The sequence below is a fragment of the Labeo rohita genome, chromosome 21 (assembly GCF_022985175.1).
Source record: "Labeo rohita strain BAU-BD-2019 chromosome 21, IGBB_LRoh.1.0, whole genome shotgun sequence".
NCBI lineage: Eukaryota > Metazoa > Chordata > Actinopteri > Cypriniformes > Cyprinidae > Labeo > Labeo rohita.
In genome coordinates this window covers 3,611,979-3,634,756 of record NC_066889.1, presented here as the reverse complement: position 1 = coordinate 3,634,756, position 22,778 = coordinate 3,611,979, and the positions used below count along the sequence as shown (strand labels likewise).

General features: G+C 35.7%; 1 protein-coding gene across 2 annotated transcripts in view; it reads left to right on the top strand.

The window, feature by feature from the left end:
- The window catches only part of LOC127152899 (glucocorticoid receptor), a 77,827-nt gene that overhangs the window by 36,604 nt on the left and 18,445 nt on the right, over positions 1 to 22,778 (top strand). Inside the window, exons 3-5 of one of the 2 annotated variants that reach the window (XM_051093791.1) lie at positions 8,262 to 8,428; positions 13,158 to 13,184; positions 16,823 to 16,939. In XM_051093791.1, the coding sequence (XP_050949748.1) occupies positions 8,262 to 8,428; positions 13,158 to 13,184; positions 16,823 to 16,939 (311 nt within the window). The remainder of the gene's footprint in view (positions 1 to 8,261; positions 8,429 to 13,157; positions 13,185 to 16,822; positions 16,940 to 22,778) is intronic. The other variant, XM_051093792.1, reaches the window with a different exon arrangement.

Here is a 22,778-nt window from a genome sequence, read left to right as displayed (position 1 = left end):
GAACGTCGCATTGGCATGCCCTTTGTTGAATTTGTGGATACAAAATATGAGAATGGTTTGGTCTATCAAAAATCTTTTTGCCAGCATTGTCTAAATATGGTCTGAGCCATATTTAGCTAAAAATCCGACAAACCATCTGGAATGGTTTTAGTTTCATATTTTATTATTAGTTCACTTCCAGAATAAAAAATTTCCTGATAATTTAATCACCTCCATGTCATCCAAGATGTTCATGCCGTTCTTTTTTCAGCTGGAAAGAAATTAAGGTTTTTAAGGAAAACATTTTACAAGGCCAAACAACAATGTTAGATGATTTTGAAGTTGGAGGAGAAAATGAGATGGATGAAAGTGAGTTTTTCACTCTACCTTACCTTTATCAACCGGAATACACAGAAGAAAAACGTAATACGTGAAGCCGCAGACGCAGAGCTAGTTCAAGATGAGCATTTGTGGTTAAAAAGTATATAAATGTCATTTTTTTTAAAGATGACAGATCGTTTCACTGGGTAAGACCCTTATTTCTCGGCTGTGATCGCGTAGAGCCCTTTGAAGCTGCATTGAAACTGCAGTTTGGACCGTCAACCCATTGCGTCCCATTGAAGTCCACTATATGGACAAAAATCCTGGAACATTTTCCTCAAAAACCTTAATTTCTTTTTGACTGAATAAAAAAAGTCATGAAGATCTTAGTTGACATGGGGGTGAGTAAATTATGAGGAAATTTTTATTCTGAAAGTGAACTAGTCCTTTAAAGTATAATTTCATTAAAAACAAAAATCATGTTTCAATAGTTTTGGACGACCAAAATTTTATTAGTTGCTTAGTCACAGAAAAAAATAATAATCCAAAGTAAGTGGCGAAGCCACGCAGTCTGTAACGGACAGAGCGTTAACTGGTCTATGTGGTAATGCAGTACATTGGGCAGGACATTCAAATACTCACCTATCATTCATGGACCTCAAATTTGGCTTATCATTTGAAATATGTAAGTAGTAGCACTTTACGTGGCTGCTGAATCTAATGTGCACTAAGCTTAACAGTAGCGTGTTCTCTGCATGACAGATGGAAGCGCTGGTGCGGTCACTTGCTCTTAAAATACTCCATATTTGGTCATACAAATAAAAGTAATACATCTTTCGAACTCGTAAAGACTCTGTGTTTATTTGTGTGCACTCACAATAACAACAAAACATTGTGTTTTTGTAAAATAATGAAAGCGAACAGGATGCGCTTTTCTGCCGTCTCGTTCTCTGTGAACTTGAGCGCAAACTCTGTGTATACTTACTTTACAGACATTAAAAATATATCTATAGAGAGAGTGAAATGTCTACTTTCAAGTGAACCAATTCAAATGGAAAACAAATAGATTATGTAATCTGCATAAAACATGCATACAGGCGTGTTTAATACTGCGGAGATGACGAGACAGTGTTGCCGACTTTATCTCTTAAGCTGAAAACAAAGAAAGCACTAGTTTATCAATAAATTACTAAAATGTTAATGCAGCCTCCTTATTGTTTTTCCCTGACATCCGTAATCATTACTTCTGCTGTGGCAAGCATTATGCCTGCGCTTGAATTTATTAGGCCATGCATAGGCAATTAAAAGCTCATTATAATGATTTAAATAGTTTATTAATAAACGTGCAATTAGTCGACTAATGCTTACAATTAATTAATACTAGTTGACCAGAAAAATCTTTAGTCGAGGGCAGCCCTAGTGTTAATATATCTAAATGCCGCTTCAAATGCAGCCTCTGAAAACACACAATGTCCACATTCTTTTTAAAAGTAAAACATTTACATTCTAATTGTACTACATAAATGGATGAGTTCAGGGTGTCAAATGTCGCCCCAATAATATTCCACATTCCCACACAATCATTTTCACTTGCAAATGTGAAATGCACGAACTGCATCTTTGCACTTTACAGCCATCAGAGCTGTGATTAATGGGATGTATCAGGAATTTTATGTAGCAACATGGTTGTTATGAAACTAACCTTTCCTGTCGGATGAGCAGTCTCCGCGATAGCCCCTCCGTTTTGACCAAAAATGTATATGTATTGGTATTTTATTTACCACTTACCCACAATATGCAAGGACCTGCTCTTAAGAATGAAGGTAAATGGCTCCTGCAAAAGACCTTAAAAGACCTTAAAAAGACTCTTAAATTATGTTTTTTTTGAATTGCAGTTTTGGGTCTAATAACTGTAAAATGATTTAACAAAATTGTTTTTGCACATTCGCAAGTTGTTTAAGGCACTGTTTGGATCAGACACTTTGCCTCAGGCAAAAGGCTAATGTGATTATAATTTATTAAACACATGACTCTTACTTTGGTCTAATACTTCAGATAATTGTTTTTGAGAGCAGAGGCACATTTCTGTGAATGCACCCACTGTATGCGACATGTCAGGTCCAATTTCCCAAATATTCATTTAGTAGTTTTGGTACATGTTTAGCCTGCAAGAAATGTTTCAAAATACTCCTCTTCAGGAATCTCAGCATGTGTCACCGAGCAACGTGTGTGCTTGGTTCTGGGAGATGAGTATCTTTTAACGTCTTGCTGTGAGGAACGTCTCCCAAAAATAAACAGTGAAAGAGAAGGGAGCGCCTCATATAGGAAATGGGAATCACATGTAATGCAGCCTCGTTATTTTAGCGTTTAGCAAAATATGTTTTGAAAATTTCATTTTATTTCATTTCCGTTGCAGAAAACTCCAAAAAAAGAAAATGCATAATTTCTGCTAGTAAGAGTGGGAGTGTACTTTCTTAAGACTACTGCACCAAAAATGCCCATAAAGTGGGCATGGAAGAAACACACAAATTGCCATAGTGCCCAGCCCTACGCTGAGCCCTCAGAGACTTACTAATAGAAAGCAATGAAACGTTTCAGCCTGGGAAGTGCTTTAGAGCTCTACGGAGGCACAAATGAATTAACATTTTTTTCACCATCAGTGGTGCCAAAACTCGTAGCTCGTAGCTCAAGTTTTGAAGTGTTAGCTAGCACGGGCCCGGGTTATGCTCGTTTCACTTTTCTGCTCGGCCTGCATACAAGTAGGCGGCAACTAATTGCTGAGGTCACTGAACTGCGTTCTCATGATGTGGAGCTGTTTGTGTTTGTGCCGAGAAGATCTCAGATTCTCAAAGGGCTGTTGTGCAAGCCGAGAGTAGAAGGAAATATATCAAGAGGCGGACAGACAGACAGTCACACACCACCTGCTGGATGGAGCTCAGATCGACATCCCAAAAAATCCTGCAGAGAAAAATCAACAAACCCTGCAGGCACGAGCCTCGGTTTGCCAGCGGCTGATTATAACTCTCAGTATTACAGTAATTTCTTGATTGTGCCACAGCACAATATCACCATGTGCAAGAATATGTTACACAATTTAGAATATGACGGACACAGTACAAACCCATGTCGCTTACTAATCATGTACTAACTAGGGTTTCAGGAAACCCTAATCACAGACCTTATACTGAATGTGATGTGATCTGCTGTTAGTTCTTTACACAAAGATTATTATTATTGATGTAATTACACATGTGCAGAACAGTGGCAGCGCCAGGGCATCTAAATCGAGGGGGCAAGCGTGCATTGCACTTGTGTATAGTTGACGCTCACTTAAGCGTGCAATCGCTTTCATATGCACACTGTTCTTTTTTTTTTCTTTTTTTTTGCTTTCAAAATTGATGATTGTTCATCATCAATTGCATTGATGAAAATGTTTAGCAGGGAGGGATGAGTGGAAGAAAAGGGGGGCAAGGCCTACAAATACCACCCTTGGTGCAGAACAACCACAATTTTAATTTATGTTAAGAAAGTTAGAAGTTAAATCTTGATAAAGTAATTTTATACCATGTTCACTGCACTTATCACAATAGTTATTTTTGCTGTGGAAAACTTTTTATTTGCAAATTATTGATCTAATTTGATTATTTTCTCTTTTAATTTGAAATTTGATGGAAGTGATCCAAAAGATCAGATTCCTAATAAGTCTAGCATCAGTGCAAAAACAGCAGGGCAAGTCATTGTTTGTTTATTGTTTTAAGTTTCTGCCGACATAACTTTGTTTAAAATATGAGCAAAAAATATTATTACTGTACATAGAGTGGCAGTTACGCTTGTGATGTTTTCATAAACTGCTCTTCTTCTGGTTAACTTAAATGTAATTGTGTTTCTCTCAATGTGTAAGCTATAGATGTAGCACGGCTGACATTAACACTGTAATTAACTTAAGAAATTTGAATTCCATTAATGAATTGTGGAATTTAATAACATTAATGGAAAATAGATTATTCACCCATTAGAAAAATCTGCTTAACTTCACAAATGCACATTTTTACTGTTAAAACGGTTAAAGCAATTTTGGAGAGACTAAGATTTATTAGATACATAGTTGGAAACATACAACAAGTATTTTTGAATATTCCTGTCAATTACTCCTTAACAAATTAACCATGGTTTTATTATAGTAAAAGTGTAGTAACCATTTTTTTTTGGGGCATTGATTACCATTTGTATAGCCATAGTTTTACTACAAATACCATGGTTAAACTATGGTTAGTATAATAAGACCATGGTTAATTTGTGGTTACCATGACTTAACTATAGGAACAATGTTTTTTGGTTTTATTTGCAGTAAAACCCTGGTTAATTTTCATATAGACTAGCCAAAAAAAAAAAAAAAAAAAAAAAAAAAAAAAGTTTAAAGGAAACAACAGAACGATAAAGTAGTAAAACAAAGACACCTTTTTGAAGTGCAAGTTAAAGGAGCAGACTAAATGAAGAGAAAAACATGTCTGGACACTCCCTTAAGCGCTGTTAATTTGTTACCAACGTTCCATCAAAACAAGTAGCCTTTGTCAAGGTATGATTTCTAACTAAATCATTTTGTAACAGGAAACGATTGCTAATCCTACTGGTCATTTTACCTGAATTGCAGTCACAGTGTAAGTGATTTTGGCTGACATCGAATGTCTAGCCTGCCTCGCCAGTTTATAACCGGTGTCATCTTTCTAGTGACCCTTCTAGTCTAACCACAGACCTAACTTTAGGTCAGACTTGTTGGCCTTGAGAATACAAGCGTTCTCGAGAGCTAATCGTGGGGTCTGGTATTACATTATTCTGAAACATGAAACCCTTATTACAATTGGTCTAGTTCTTTACATGGGTGGGAAGGTATTACTCATTTGTAACAACGTATTTCTCTTCTCTGAATAGGCTGTTGATCAGCTGACAAATGGCTTAATGTGTTCATGCAGATGGGAGCTAAATATGGCAGCGTGTGGCATGTTGGCTAACCTGCGAGACAGTTCTGGTTACATGAGAAGGTGTCAGGGATTTGTAATACCAAAAGCAGATCATCAAAGAGGTAAACCAGCACAAATGAAGCTGTATCGGGAGAGTAAAAATCGCTCAAACAGTTGTTGATGATCAGTGGCTTTGTGGCACTATGCCGCCAATGATTATTAGCTGTCCTGCGCGTCTCCTGCCAGCTAATTGGTAGTGTTAAACTCAGATGGTGTCGTGTCGAACGCTACAGGCTGGATTACACTACACGCATTTTTAAATCTGAAGAGATTTTAAAGACCCCCTATGGTGAAAATCAAGTTTTTAACGTTGTTTACATGTCTGTCTGGTGAGCTGAACTAAGATGAGTAACAGCTCTTGAGTGATTGTAACGGGAGAGCTGTTTGCCTGCTTTCTAGGCTACTTTCTTTCTACTGATATCAGAACTCCAACCGTTTCATCGTCTGTTTCACTCCGTTTGCTGTGTTTCTTACGGCAAGTGTCATGATGGACACCCAAAACCGCTATAACTGTATAAATAATGCTGGCTTTTTTTGTCACAGAATGTAGTTTTAAGAGTTTTTCAGGATTAACCCTATTAGACTTCAAATATGTGGTTTGTTAATAAAGATAGATTTCGGAAATGTAAGCTCCAGGGCGTCAGCGGCCGTTCTAGAGCTCATGAACATGCCGAGAGCAGCCTTACCTTGGCCAGATCTTCTGAAATTTGCAGCTGGCTCTGATGTCTCTATAGTGGTTAAACACAAGGTATAATTAGCTTTGGGTAAATCTAACAGACAGTCTTTGTTCCCATTAATCTATTATTTGTTCCAGAGCAAATAGTTTTGGCTGAGGGCAAAATCTCATCACTTAATGTTTTATGTAACTTTAATGCTTATATCAGAGTGCTGCCTTTGTACTTTTATGAAACTTTTATGATCGCTATTGTTGTTTATTACAGGGCTCGTACAAGGTGCGTTGAATTTGACTTTGTCTTGAAATTGAAGGCCTGGGAAACCCTTGAAAATAGCAATATTCCTGAAGAGGTTCTTGAAAAGTGCTTAAATTTATTGTAAGATAATGTGCCTATGAATTAAGTGTTTAATTTTGTCAATAAGCACATATCTTTTCACGCTAAATTCACGCAGTTCAAAAAACATCATACTTTTTTCACTTATTTCAGTTAATGTCAGAAAACAGTCGAGCTAAGCAAGTAGTACTACTGACAGTGTCGTGTAAACATGGCTGAAGATGTGAAAAGAGGAACACATGAACAAAATCAGTTGAGTCATTTTTGTTGTAACCTCTCCGATTGATTCAAACTCATGATAATTCATTGCATGCGATTCACAAGCAAAAAAAAAAAAAAAACAGATCAAATTAAAAGACCCATGTATTTTCGAATTTCGACACTGGTTGTAACAATTTAAATAAAAATAAAAAAAGCATGTAGTGATGGGTGAAACTGAGATTTTTGAAACTCTGAATAATTTAAACCATTGCTTTGAAAAAGGATTCACTATTTTTAAGTGTTCCAATCAGATTGCATATTGCGAAGCATTTGTTTCAGATTGAATGATTCAAATTAAATTGACTCATGTGATTTAGATTGGAACCTCGGAGTGGGTTTGTGAATCTTATGCTTTAGATCAGAACTTCAGAGTGCGGATCGTGAATCATTTAATTCAGGTCAGGACTTTTTTTCTGAGTTTTTTTTTTAACAGTGGAAAACATCAAACCATTAATGCAGTACAGCTATGAAAGCAATAAATAAATAAATAAATAAATTAATTAATTAATATACACAAATCCCTTAAGAAAATTAACAGTAGTTTTACTGTAGTAAAAGTGTAGCTTACTTTGTTATACTTGAGTAGCAATACTTTGCATGTGCTTCACTTTATTTCTGCCATTTTTTAATCAGTATATCTTTATTTATCAATTTGTTTTTTTGTTTTTTGTTTTTGTTAGAATTTGAAATGGAAGACATGAATAAGTTTGATAAGTGAGATCTCTGAATTGAATCTCTGATTGAAGTCCTTGAAAATCAAAAAAGTAGTGCTTAAAGTCCTTGAAAATCCTGGAATTTCATTTTACAGTGTCTGTACAAACTCTGTTATTAAATATCATTCAGTAAATAATATTTTATATAAATAATAGTAGTATTTAATATTTAGTATTGGGAAATGGTGTGTGTTCGTGATGGTGATGGTCAACAACTGTTTTTTGAGTGAATCAGCAGTTAAGACTTTTATATTGAAAGAGACTAAAATGCTTTTGTAAACAAGGAAGTTATTTTTACTTTCAACAATGTCAAGTAAGACGCAGCCAGCAAATGCGCTGAGCTACGCTGTCGTCGGAAATCACCCTTAACAGATGAAAGGATACTATGACAAAGCTATCGCTTTCCTTACATTCAAACTAATGTTTTATTGTGAATATGCTATTGAGCTGAAGAATGAATGCTGTATCAGATGCAGCTAATCACTCCATCTTTTTCACATAGTACTCTACATTATACAGTGAGCTTTTTATACAGTAACACAGTAAGTTTTCAATGAAGCACCTTAACGTTCCTTCATTACTAGTTCTAAATTGACGGTTTCAGATTAGCAACATTAAACTGTCAATTTGAGATTGAATCCGTGGCGGAAAGAAGTAGTTTGCACAAAAGAAGCTTTTTAAATACACTCAATTGTTGTTTTTTTATGTATTTACACACTCATGCAATCAAACTGTTGTTTAAATGCAATGTCACGCTCGTAGCCATGCAATATGGCTATAAAACACACAAAAACCTTTCAGGTTTTGTTTGAAAATGGTGTTGGGTAAACATTTGCTACTTCAAATAGTGGCCACTAGATATCTTCTGTAATATCTAGGTCTAGACATCAAGATTTTATGTGCGTGATTGCATGCAAGTTACGTATTTCATTTAAACATTCTTTGTTTTTGTGTTCTAGCTCTTTGGCCAGGCCTGAAGTGAGCAGCTCCAGTCCATCCGGTTCAGTCAAGCCCGGTGGAAACGCCCACAAGATCTGCCTGGTGTGCTCCGACGAAGCCTCTGGATGTCATTATGGGGTGCTCACCTGTGGCAGCTGCAAGGTTTTCTTCAAAAGAGCCGTAGAGGGTGAGCCTGCAGGACGCACACATTCTCCTTCGTGTTGCTGTTTTGACAGTAGGGCTGACTCAGTGGAAGCCACTGGGCTGATAAATGCTTTGAATCCCATTTTATCATGCAGTGAACAACAAAGGAATCACATATGCTGTCAAGGTTGTCCTGTCGAATAAATTTTGAATAGTGTTTGATGGCAGATAAAATGCTGGTATCCAGCCACCCACAACTGAGTTTTATTGACATTAGTCCATGTCTGTTAGGTCATATTAAAAGTTTGATTTATTGTTGGGATGTCCATTAAAATTCACAGATGAATCTTTACTCTGTTACTAGATATATTGGCCCAACCTCACATTTCAACAGGAAATACATCAAACAAGCAGGGAAACTATTAGAAAGACTATTAAAGGGATAGTTCACCCCAAAATGAAAATTCTGTCTTTAATTACTCACCCTCATGTCATTCTAAACCCTGTAAGACCTTGGTTCATCTTCAGAACACCAACTAGGATCTTTTTGATGAAATTCGAAAAGCTAAAATTACGATTGAACCACTGATGCCGTATGGACTATCAGGGCTTTTTTCTTTAGGAGCACAGTCAAAATTTCAGGAGCCTTCCTATTACGAGGCGAAGTTTATTAAAAGTATGTAATCTTTATATATTAACAAAATTAATTTGTACTACAGAAGTGGCACAGAAGAACACAAAAGTGGCTTGTAGGTGTATTTTCATATGTTTAATGAGGCTCAGAGGTGGCAGGGGTGCAATCAAATTCATAAATTCATGTTGAGATTATTGTTTTAAAAATAAAAATTTTGAATACAGAAACATAAAATTATTTAAATAACTGCAAAGATACTTTAAAAATTAAACGAATACTGCCAGTAGGTGGTCAGCAAGTCACTGATGTAATTACTGAATCATTCATTTGATTCGTTCGAATGGCAGATTCATTTAGGAATAAAAAAGTGATTCTCTTTATGTATGGGAAATTGAATCATTGACTCGTTTAAAAACGCACGTTCTTTCATAAACTAAACAACGCTGTGTTTAAATGGAGATGCGCAGCGGCTCAGTTGTGACTTGTTTCAGACTATTTTTGATGATGAAATAGAGTAAAATCAGGCAATAGTGTTATAGTCAGACAATGTAAGTCACTTAATATTAACTTCTCGTTTATTTAACTGTTGTGTTAAATTAATATCTAATTTACAGACTCCCTTAAAAATCTTTAAAAGCCGTCACTCATCTTAGTTCATTGTGAAGTTCCATTATAATCAACAAAGCTCTCTACACTGCACAATAAATGTCATATTTACACTCTCTTGTTTATGAAAGGATTCGTGAGACATGTCTGTGATGCGTTACTCAACGTTGCAAAAACACGTAGAAACCTTTGAAGCTCCTCTCAGCACAAACACAAATATGCTGATCGGTTTACTCACACATGGTGCGCCTAAATGTTTTTTCATAGTCGCAGGCAGTAGTTTTCTGTCGCAAATCTTACTACCTTTCTTGGTCTTGAATGTGGTAGTTGCGTTGCTGTCTATGCAAGGTCAGAAAGCTCTCGGATTTCATAAAAAATATCTTAAAATTTGTGTTCCCTTTAATAGTACTTTTATGGTAGCAAATGAGTTTAAATTAAATGAAAATAAACATTTATTAAAAAAAAAACAAAAAAACAATTATTCCATGCAAAATTATATTAACAAAAAATGCACACTGTAGAAATTGAAATTAATTGTTTCAGCCAGTAATCTTAAAATTGCATATTGACTTGAGTTAATCATATTTACTTATTTATTGCTCTGTTATTAATTCTGGAATCCCCTGATAGATGGATTTGTTATTGTGATCATTATGTAAAGCACTTCATAAGTCATCATAAGTAGCCATTTCCTGCTTGTGTTTAGAAGTATGAGTAGCTCAGTTAAAGGCGGTCTAGAAGATGGAATATTAAAATGCTTATATTTAGTTTTCTTTTTTTTTTTTTTTTCATTGCAAATTATATTATTGTAATAATTTGAATGACAATGTAATCAAATCCTCCTCCCACATGCCTTGCTATAATAGGAGCAGAAACTGCCATTATAAGCAATGATGAAGCAATGATGATCCATGTTATTCAGCATGATTTGAGAGTGTTCCCAAGGGCGTTTCGTGCTTCAGTGAAAGCAGGACCATCTGACCTTTAGTACAATGTAGTTCATATGGTCAATGTCACAAGAGTGCCGAGTCTGAAATATTTCTGATTTGTTTTGTCATAATGTTTCTTTTTATCAAAACATACAGCTTTGTTAAATGATATTTTGAATCTCATTTGTGCAACACAGAGGTCTTGACGCCACTCCTTGTTTTGTTTTTTGTTTTTTTTTCTTTTTTCTTTTTGACAGTGTGACTTCAATTAGTATTTTTATTTTTTTGTGATCTACTCCATCAATCACAGTTTTCTGAAACATTAGCAGACAGATAATCATGTTTGCCTTAATTAGTCACAGAAAAGAAAACACATTGTGAGAGTGTGGTTTCCTGCAGAGGTGTTACTGTGAGATTAGAAATTTCCTTATGTTTGGAGCACAGAATATGTCTGGAAAAAGAGCACACAGCAATAAAGCTTATGTGCTTGGCTCCTCCTCAAAATTCCCTCCTGTTTTAACACATGCTCCATCCCAATACCGAAACAGAGTCCACCTGCATGATATTGCTACAGTATCCACTCTTTTGGCATCATCTGCCATCCGTACTATGTAGAGCACAACAGGGGCATTCAATAAAAGTAAAAAACATCCAGTTTATTGTCACCGCAGAAGTTAGATGATGTATAAGGCTTTCAGAACAGACCTTCCATGTGCTCAGAGGTTGAAAAGATGCTGTTTGTGTAGAAGCGAGAGTGCAATTGCTATAATAGGAAACCATTGATAACAGCTGAAATCCTAGTGCAATCCACAAATTAGAAAAGTTTTTTTTTTTTTTTTTTTTTTTTTTTTTTTTAAATGTGGCCATTCTCAAGTCGAAATATGGTGTTTTTTATTCATAAATCAGTGATTCTAAGTCAGTAGTTTCATGTTGTACTTTCATTTGATTATCATTATCAAAGCAATGCTTTATGAGAAGCATAGTTAATTGCTTCATAAAAGAATTTTACACTTTGTTTCAAATCAAAGTGTATGATGTGATTCATTTTGGATCTGATTGTTTTTGATTCAATCAATCTTTTAAGTGAAGATGAATATTTTAGAAGCAAGGCTTCTGAAAGTGAACTGCTGCACTCTTGAGTGCCAAGAATAACAATTTTGGTTTAATAAAATATCTACTGTTTCTGTTGGTACAGATTGGTGATAGTTAAAATATCCATGTTGGTAGTAGAATGAATTTTTGCTGTTGTTGTTGTTGTTGTTGGAAATGAACCCTGAGGAGTAAGGTATCCTTTATTTTAAGTTTGATTAGTTAAATGCTGACAATCAGTAAATAATTTGCCTAATGATTTGCATTACTTAAATGTGAGCTGATTTTTATATTTACACATATGTGACCCTGGACCACAAAACTAGTCATAAGGGTCCATTTTTTGAAAGATGAATAAAGCTTTCCATTGATCTATGGTTTGTTAAGATAGGACGACATTTGGCTGAGATGCAGCTATTTGAAAATCTATAATCTGAGGGTGCCAAAAAATCAAAATATTGAGAAAATCGCCTATAAAGCTGTCTAATGAAGTTCTTAGCAATGCATATTACTAATAAAAAAATTAAGTTTTAATATATTTCTGGTAGGTTATTTACAAAATATCTTCATGGAGCATGATCTTTACTTAATATCCTACTGATTTTTGGCATAAAAGAAAAAGTAATAATTTTGACCCATACAATGTATTTTTGGCTATTGCTACAAATATACCCGTGCTACTTAAGACTGGTTTTGTGGTCCAGGGTCATATATTCTGTATTCAACAACATGGCTTGCGTCTCTGAATGAAAGAACAAGAAAAAGATCACAGGCAATCATAACAGAGGTAAATAACATACAGTATAAAAGTATTAAAGGTACAGTAGCACACAATAATAAAGTGACACGTAAAAGTTGTGTTGTCTGTGTAAAACTTTTTAACCAGCAGTAGTGTTGGTTAATGCTGGCTAAAAATGACAAATCACTTGGTTTATATTTCTGATGTTAAACATCAGATATGATTTGTCACCTTGCACAGTATTTTAGCGTTAAATGTGGAGAGTTTGTAAAATGACCGTTTTTGTGATTTCAGGGGGTAAAATAACAGATATAAATGTGTCCTCCAAAGAGGATTTGGTCACCAATTCTCACTGTTATCAAACTATTAACTATGACTTTTGTCCCAATAAACTCCTAATTTGCTGATTATTAATAGTTAGTAAGGTAGTTGTTAAGTTTAGGCATGGGGTAGGACTAAGGGATATAAATTATGGTCATTCGGAGTAAGGCATTAATATGTACTATATAAGTACTAATAAACAGACAATATGTTAGCAGTATGCATGCTAAAAAGCAAGTAGTTCATAGTGAGATTTAGAAAATTGACCTTTAAATTTTTTCTTCATATTTTAAAATTCATAGATGCAGCCGAACTGAAATGAGTAGCTTCTGTTAACCAGCTTCATATTTTGTATCAGCATGAACTGAGCTGTATTTTCAGCACTTGAAACATTTATATCTGTTATTTTTGTTTTTCTTCCCTGATTTCTTCGGTTGCTCTGGCAATGGTGAAGGATGGAGAGCACGGCAAAACACAGATGGTAAATAAATTCACCTTCAATAATGCTTTTGCTTCCCGTTTCAGTCGCCCCACAATGCACCTGTGTTAAAATGTTTTTGTCTTTAGTAATAATTCATAGTAGTAACACTGACTCATTAAAGCTCAATCATTACAGCAGGAAAAGAAATCACCAGCAAACGCTGTCAGAAATTAACGATTGTTATTTCAGGGGCCAGCTGGGCTTGATTTTCAGGGGCATTTATATAGAGACATGTATGCCATCATATTTTTATGTCTGCTGTCTAATTTCCATTAATTATTTGAACATTTCTTTTTAAATAAAATATCCATTTCTGTCAGTTAAATCTATATAAGATCAATATATTTTAATAATATAATATAACAATAAACGTGTTCCCCAATTATGTCGGATTATTTCATTCATTTATATAAATTCTCAGTATTAACAGTTGTTGCCATTATTGATAAAATCGATTCAGCATCAAATTCAGTACGTAAAAATAATGCACAACATATCGTAACGCAATAAACTGCTAAAATATATTTTTAAAATAATTGGCAGATCTGTGTACTAGATTTAGGGCCGTCAAACGATTAATCACGATTAATTGCATACAAAATAAAAAGTAATTATTATGAATATATACAAATACAAACACATTCATGTATATATTTAAGAAATATTTACAAGTATATGTATTTATTAAAATTGTTATAAATATATAAAAATATATTTCAAATATATACAAATATTTTGCACATAAATAAATATATACATTAATTTGTTTCTATTTATACATACATAATAATTACAAACAGTACACACACATATATTAGGCAAACTCAAACTTTTATTTTTTATGTGATTAATCACGATTAATCGTTTCACAGCTCTAATTAGATTATAGCGATACAATTTTTTAATGTATTTATTTATTTTTCAAAAAATCACCTTATAATAGCTATCACAACAGCACTTGCCTCTGAATAAGTAAATATTCTGGTCACACTTCTGTTTGGGGACCAATTCTAACTATTAACTATGACTTCTGGCTCAATAAACTACTAATGTGCTGCTTATTAATAGTTGATAAGGTAGTTGTTAAGTTTAGGTATGGTTTAGCATTAAGGGATCTAAGATACGCTAAATGTGCACAGAATAAGACATTAATAAGCAGCCAGTATGCAAGCAATATGCATGCTAATACACAACTAGTTAATAGTGAGAATTGGTCTCTAAACTAAAGTGTTATTTTTCACCCAAAGTTAATTTCTGACCCACAAGCATGTTAACTGCACTAGTTGTTTAGTCACTAGTTTGCATTCTGATAATCATCATAGTGCTTGCACCACAATCAGTCCCTCTGAGTTGCTGTATGACTGCATTTGTATCGATCGTTTTAGCTGATGTGTTTTTACCATGACTGATGGGAAGACACTCGAGTCAGAGTGCTTCAAGCCTGCTAAACATGTTTGAGCGTGACGTTATTGTTTTATTCGAACCTTTAATGAAAAGAAATGTCTTGGAGCGCTGGTCTGCGGGATGAAGATAAGGATGAATTGTCTTCTGTGAACTTTTCCTTGACTTTCCTCAGCACAGAAAAATCAATTTAGTTGAAAGGCAGAGAGAAATGGATTTCAAAGCTCTGTTTGTAAGGGAGCCGGCTATGCAAGTGATGAATGTGAAGTAAAATAAAGTCAGGTTAATTGAGGTTTAATCCAATTATAGGACACTGTCGAAGCTGTCGTCAGACAGGAAAGTAGCTGGCTGACATGCGGAGTATGAGGACACACTGTTCTCACTGCAAGTGAATCCAGACGTCACTCCTGATGTTTCAAGGCAACAGATTCATTTAACCATAAATGTAATAAACGTGAGGTTTAAGGTTAAAAAACGTTACGTTTTCTCTGTTTAGGTGATCTGTGAACAATCTTTTTTATTATTAAATGACATAATTAGAGAAGATTCTACTGCACGAAGCTTCTTATTAAAACCTTCAAGCAGTGTTTTGGTCACTGAAAAATAAAACAAAAAGGCACGAAACTGCTTTTAGCTGCACTGAATACTGTATGTGGCTATTGGATGCTTTGAAGCGCTTCGAAATGAACAATTCAGGGTCTTTACAGACAGTTGGATGGCATGTCCTCCACGCCAAATGGAGAAATCCTCAAAGGTCTTTGGCTGAGTGGTTGGCAGTAAACTGGTTGAGGTGGCGTTTGATTATTCATCTGTTTTGGCTTGTCGTTCTGTATTAATTCCAAACATTTCTGGCTTGAAGTGCTTTTTCAAAGCTTTTTGAAGTTTTGGGTTCTCTCGACTAGGAATGAATAAGGATGTGTTGGTTCTGCTGGCATGAAATGTACAGAATGAAGCTGGAATGGCTTTTTTACAGGATAGTTCAACCAAAAATCAAATAATTACACTCACATTTTTGAGTCTTGTCCAGCCTTGTTTTACCGTCCTTTCTAATTTCTAAAACATACATTGAACATTGATTTTCATTTATTTTTCACCCCAAAGGTAAAAAATCATTAAAGCAAGCTTTTTATTATTTAAAGGAGAAGTCCACTTCCAGAACAACAGTTTACAGAGAATGTACTCACCCCCTTGTCATCCAAGATGTTCATGTCTTTCTTTTTTCAGTCGTAAAGAAATTGTTTTTTGAGGAAAACCTTTCAGAATTTCTCTCCATATAGTGGACTTCAATGATGCCCCCAAGTTTGAACTTCCAAAATGAGGTGTATTTTGTGTGTTCTGGCTCAAGACAGTTAGGGTATGTCAAAAAACTCTTGTTTCTCCCTCAACTTCAAAAATCATTTCAAAATCATCCTACATCGCTGCAGAAGCACCGACCCAGTCTTTGGAAAGTGAACATGCAAAGAAGATCAAAAACAAAACTGGTAAAACAGCGATATAGGACGATGATAGAAGTTGAGGGAGAAAATATGATGAGAGTTTTTCGACATACCCTAACTGTCTTGAGCCAGAATACAAAGAGTTCAGGCAGAGCAAGACAAGACGAGCCTTTGGCATTAAAAAGTATATTGGATTATTTTAATGAAAATAAACGATCGTTTCGCTAGTTAAGACCCTTCTTCCTCAGCTGGGATCGTTTACAACAGCATTTGGGATCATTTGAAGCCACATTTAAACTGCATTTTGGGGCACCATATCAGTCCATTATATGAAGACAAATTCTGAAATGTTTCCCCTTAAAAAACATAATTTCTTTACGACTGAAGAAAAACATCTTGGATGACAAGGGGGTGAGTACAATATCTGTAAATTGTTGTTCTGGAAGTGGACTTCTCCTTTAAGTTTCAATTTCAGTGGTACATATTCAAATTGAACTATCCTAATGTTGGGTTTTATAGAGATTAGATGCAAGATTTTCTACTTTGAAAAGACCATTAAATTAGGCTCAAGCCAGCTTTAGTTAGTTTTACTTTGAACTTTTACCTTTAAAACACTTCCAAAATAAATGCAGTCTAGTAACACAGTAATATGTGGACTCACTTGTCACTTCACCGCTGTACAATTCGGTTTGGGTTTTTTGGGGTGTGATGCCGTAACCCAAAACATCAAAGGTGCTTATTGTAGTTTTCAAACCCTTAAAATGTTTGACCATAAACTTGTAATACCTGTATTTCTTATAGGGCAGCACAACTATCTCTGCGCAGGAAGGAACGATTGCATCATCGACAAGATAAGAAGGAAAAACTGCCCGGCGTGCCGCTTTCGCAAGTGTCTTCAGGCCGGCATGAACTTGGAAGGTAAGGATGCTCTGATTGATTGACGAGCGCTTTGCTTGAGTGATTTATGTGACCTTTATATGCCAGTGCACAGTGGCGTAAACAAGTGAGCAAGTAGGATTGACAGTCGAGAGAAATTCGGGTCTCCATAAATTATAATTTACTTACCACCATGTTCCCAGTAGTTCCCAGCATGTTCAGTGTTCGACAAAACCAAATGTCATCAAATAATTTATCATTTTATAATTTATCAAACTGACTTCCAGTATTTGTTTTTATGAATGTGGATTACTGATCCTACAAATCACTTAGCTTTTTTTCTCATGCTGTATGCATTTTTTCCAGTCCACGTCCTTAAGTAGGTGGTGGAAACATGGTAAGACCAAGGACTGTTTGTGCAGATTTTTCCTTCGTGCGCAAAAGATGAAGGAAGGTATAAAACAGCCAAAAGCTTTAAGAACATGCAGCCGTGCCTCATCGATAGCGCGCTGATGTGCTTCACAGTTATTGGACAGAATTCATCCATCCCTGTGCAAGGCTTTAAAATTGTGGATGATTTATTTGCGTGAAGCACCAAACAGGAGAAAAAAGACCTTGATGCGGTAGCTGCAAACTAAATCTGGGGTTCTACCAGAGAGGCTTTTAGTTGCCATAGAAACATTTATGGCAGAAAATTAAAAAAGTGGGATGGAATGATATTGTGTTTGATGGTAAGCTGAGTGATTTCACGAGAGAAAACCTTCAAGAGGCATTCACATCAAAACGTGGCGTACATGGAAGCTTTATTTATACGGTATCTGTGTTGAAATTCAAAAGATTCATACAAGAAAGGACACTGGAATATTCATTTATTTAAGAAATCAATACGAGTGGGAATATGCCTTATGTGTTGCATGCTCACTTTTCTGCCTATTCATCGTTTGACTGTCATAATCATATTGAGGAAATAATAGCAGCCTTATTACTTCACAGCAAATGACTAGAAAGCAAATCTTATCCCATGGACCTTACAGCACTTGAGAGCACTGCCTTTAATATAGAACGTTCAACATTCAAGAAAAGGGAAAATGCTGTTTCAGAATTTGGTCACATTTAAAGGTCCAATTTTCTCTATTAACAAACCATTAACTATGACTTTTGCCCCAATGGACTCCTAACTTGCTGCTGGTAATGGGAGAAGTCCACTTCCAGAACAAAAATTGACAGATAATGTACTCACCCCCTTGTCATCCAAGATGTTCATGTCTTTCTTTCTTCAGCCGTAAAGAAATTATGTTTTTTGAGGGAAACATTTCAGGACTTTTTCTCCATATAATGGACTGATATGGTGCCCTGATTTTCAAAATGCAGTTTAAATGCGGCTTCAAACGATCCCAAATGCAGTTGTAAACAATCCCAGACGAGGAAGAAGGGTCTTATCTAGCGAAACGATCAGTTATTTTCATTTAAAAAATACAATTTATATACTTTTTAATGCCAAACACTCACCTTGTGTTGCTTTCCCTGAACTCTGTGTATCCTGGTTCAAGACAGTTAGGGTATGTCGAAAAACTCCAATCGTATTTTCTCCCTCAACTTCAAAAATCATTTTAAAATCATCCTGCAGAAGTACCAACCCAGTCTGTGCAAAGTGAACATGTAAAGAAGATCAAACACCCTTAACAAAAAAGGTAAAACAGCGATATAAGACAATTTTGAAGTTGAGGGAGAACATGAGATGGGAATTTTTCGACATACCCTAACTGGAAAAAAACAGTCAAGGCAGAGTAAGACAAGACGAGCATTTGACATTACAAAGTATGTAAATTGTATTATTTTTATGCAAATAACTGATCGTTTCGCTAGATAAGACCCTTCTTCCTCGGCTGGCATCGTTTACAACCGCATTTGGGATCGTTTGAAGCCGCAGTTAAACTGCATTTTGGAAGTTCAATTCGGGGCACCATAGCAGTCCATTATATGGAGAAAAATCCTGAAATGTTTTCCTCAAAAACACAATTTCTTTTCGGCTGAAGAAAGAAAGACATGAACATCTTGGATGACAAGGGGTGAGTACATTATCTGTCAATTTTTGTTCTGGAAGTGCACTTCTCTTTTAAGTTTAGGTATTGGATAGTGTTAGGGATGTAGAATGTGGTTATGCTGAATATGCGCTTTGTAAGTTCTAAGAAACAGCCAATATGTTAATAATAAGCTTTCTAATAAGCAACTTGTTAATAGTGAGAATTGGTCACTATACTAAAGTGTTACCCAGAATTGTGTATTGTTTCTCAAGGTTAGTTTATGAAGATTGCAGTGTATTGCACCAAAAAAGGTCTAATACAAACAATTTCAGGGGGCGTGCATACCTCATGCAGAAACGGATGTAAACGCCCACTGCTATGATTGGCTAACTTCATTGCACCGTATCCACGCCCTTCTTTTTGCAACATATCATGTGTTTTGATACTTGAGATGGCAAGCACTTCAGTAGAGCCGTATGTGTTTGAGTCGGATCCTGATTTCCAATCCAGCTGTTTCTGAAGGGTTGAAAAGAATAATTTATCTTTTAACAGGGGAGTTAGGTTTGAGCTCTGAAAATTGCATTATGTTTTTATTGTAGAATAACCTCTCTTATCTGGGACATCTTGATTCTCTCTTTCATGACCTCTTTAAAAAACAGATGCAATTCTAATTCTGTCATGATAATACAGTTGAAATCAAAAGTTTACATACACCTTGCAGAATCTGTAAAATGTTGATTGTTTCACCAAAATGCATGTTAATTTTTATTTAGTACTGACATAAATAAGATATTTCACATAAAAGATGTTAAAAATGATAGTTGTTCATAAAACCCTTGTTTGTCTGAACAGTTAAACTACCCGCTGTTCTTCAGAAAAATCCTTCAGTTCCCACAAATTCTTTGGTTTTTCAGCTTTTTTGTGTATTTGAACTCTTTCCAACAATGACTGTATGATTTTGAGATCCATAGTGTAGGGGATCTACAGAAGTCAATTTTGCTCAAAGGGAATCATTTAAGATTGAACAGAATCTCCGTCTTACAGCGGATCAATGAATCGGTCAGTGATTCATTGAGCGAGCCGTATAACATCAACACTGTACTGGATACTAATATCCAAAATATAGTGAAAACACTATTTCTTAGCACGGTAACAAGGTCGGCAGTTTAAGACATTAATTTATAAGCACAAAACACAAGATACTTCTCTTTTCAATATGAATAGGAATTTATTGGAAAAACCTAAGACATATAAACTAATCTAACACATAGACGCGCATTCACACATTCATACAAGTTGCAGAAAGAGAGAGAGATGAGGAAAGAATGAGTTTAGAAGAGTGAAAATGTGAAATCCCAAGTTTATAGCATAAGTATATGCAATTGCTTAGACCTGAACAACCATCAATCATTTAATTAACCCTCGCGTTGAGTTTCTCAATGAGGTTATTAAACGTTATATTAAATGCACCAGTTCAGCTAGAATCTGGAGGTTGTACTTGCGTTGCCTTTGTGTTAAGGGGTTTCCTTTGATGACGTCGTTGCAGAAAGGGGTTCCCCAAGGTTGCTGATTGGTTGGAAGTCCGTGGTCGTTGGAGGTGATGTCTTGGGCGTTGGCTGGAGGATGGAGTCGTGTACGCTGGTTGAAGTTTTGAGGCAGGCACGAAGTCTGAGACACGGCTTAGCGGCAAAACTTAACTTAGAACACGAAACTCTCAACGGAAAGAAAAGATTAAAGTAAAAGAAAGAAATGTGACGGTCTCCTCATGTTTTCGTTTTAGAGGAGTGGCTGGCGTGCAAGCCAGGAAGCGTTCAAAGAACGCAAAAAGCAGTGGCAAATTATGGCAAAAAGCATGGCTAAAAGAGATGGCACGAAGCACAAACTAAAAAGCACAAGCTAAGAGCCTGACTAAAAGCAATGGTTAAACCAATAGCTAAAAGCTAAAGCTAAAAGCTAAAAGCAAAGGAGCGCGATGGAAATAGCTAAAAGCAAAATTTGATGGTGTCCTGTGGTTTTAAACTCAGCTTTGGACACATCCCAAAATGGTGTCTTGACCAATTAGATGTTGTCTTAACTCAGGATATTGCTATGTTTCTCCTCCCAAAACATAAATCAGCATGTTATCTTATCAGTCACATGGTCAGAATTTTCCCGCTCTTGCAGAGTATAATTTGGCCATGATTCCTATAACATGAATACAACGCATTTGACAATGAATTGATTGGTGGAAACATTCAAAGCATGAATTTTCAAACTCATACATACCAAACATGAATATAAACCCTTAAGCTATTCAATAGTTATTAAAAAGGACATACACAACGAGTGATTAGAACATAATAGACAAATGTGTGGGTAACATACATAGTAGGGAGTTATGCAATGGTCTGATGTTCATTCATAAGTCCTTTTAAGCATCATTTTGGTGCATATTTAGGTAAAATGGACAGTCTCTGCCATTCTGTGAACTAAGGGCATGTTCCAAGGAACAAAGGAATTTAGAAGGAACTTGGTCTGGTTCTTGTCTTGGGTGGGGGAGCACCACCCAACAAAGTTTCCTCATGTGATGGTCCTGATGGGCTGCATCTTTGACCATTAATCTTGGGTTTCTCGCCCCAATATTGATAATCTCCTTCCTGAGATGGGATTATCAATAATTGTGTTCTTTTGTTTTAATGTTGCAAGTTGTTCAAAGCTGTGAAAGTTAGTTGGTTAGGCTTACTTCAGGCTGGCTGGCGCCAGGGTATCCTGGACAGATTTATGACGTGGTTCTGGGCCCCTTTGTGGAATTTGGCTCTTTGGTTTCAACCAAATGTTCTGATCGAATCTTCCATTTGTCTGATTCGCTCTGATACCCTACAGTAGCTTCTGAAGGACAGTACTAAATGACAAAAATATGATATTTAGCCAATATAAGAAAAATGTACACATCTTCATTCTGTTCAAAAGTTTACACCCCCGGCTCTTAATGCATCGTGTTTCCTTCTGGAGCATCAGTGAGCGCTTGAACCTTCTGTAATAGTTGCATATGAGTCCCTCAGTTGTTCTCAGTGTGAAAAGATAAATCTCAAAATCATACAGTCATTGTTGGAAAGGGTTAAAATACACAAAAAGCTGAAAAACCAAAGAATTTGTGGCACCTGAAGGATTTTTCTGAGGAACAGTGCGCATTTCAGGACAGAAAAACACAAAATCCTGAATACAGAACAGACGTATAAATGCAGAATACTTGCAGAGGAACATTTTTAGGCACCGCTGACATTCGGCGTAACGTTTGCCAAAAAGATAATCTCTGGGCCGTCTTTAAATCCTTTCAAATGTCTTGAGTTGTGACTTGGACTAAAAACAGTTTAAAAAGAGTAAACTCTTCGGTGTTTATTTGTTTTAACAACGGATGGTTCCTCAGATGGTTGCGTTTCTGAATAATCCATTAATGATGTTGCTCATTAGTTATGGCTTCAAGCTGTCAAAAACAATAACTGATCTCCCACCGCGTCATACGCACAGACCTTCTCTTTATTTACAGATGTGATACACTACAAAAACGAATGATGTGAATCTCCAACAGCTCACATAATAATGCATTTTTATAAGGCAAAGAGACAGTTTTATATCTTCATTTGTGTTTGTTTTTTAACCATCTGTACTGCAACTTTAAAAATAAAAGTATTCAGTGTGTGCTGATGTGTACAGTGATTAAATCAAAACCATATTTTGCATACCTCAAGATCTCATAAATGAGTTCATTTGGAAACAGTTCTATTTAAATCAGTTTTTAAATCACTGGTGAAACCGTACCTAATGTAGGACAAGCGACTGGATCCACATAAATACTTTTTGAGGCCTGCTTACACTCA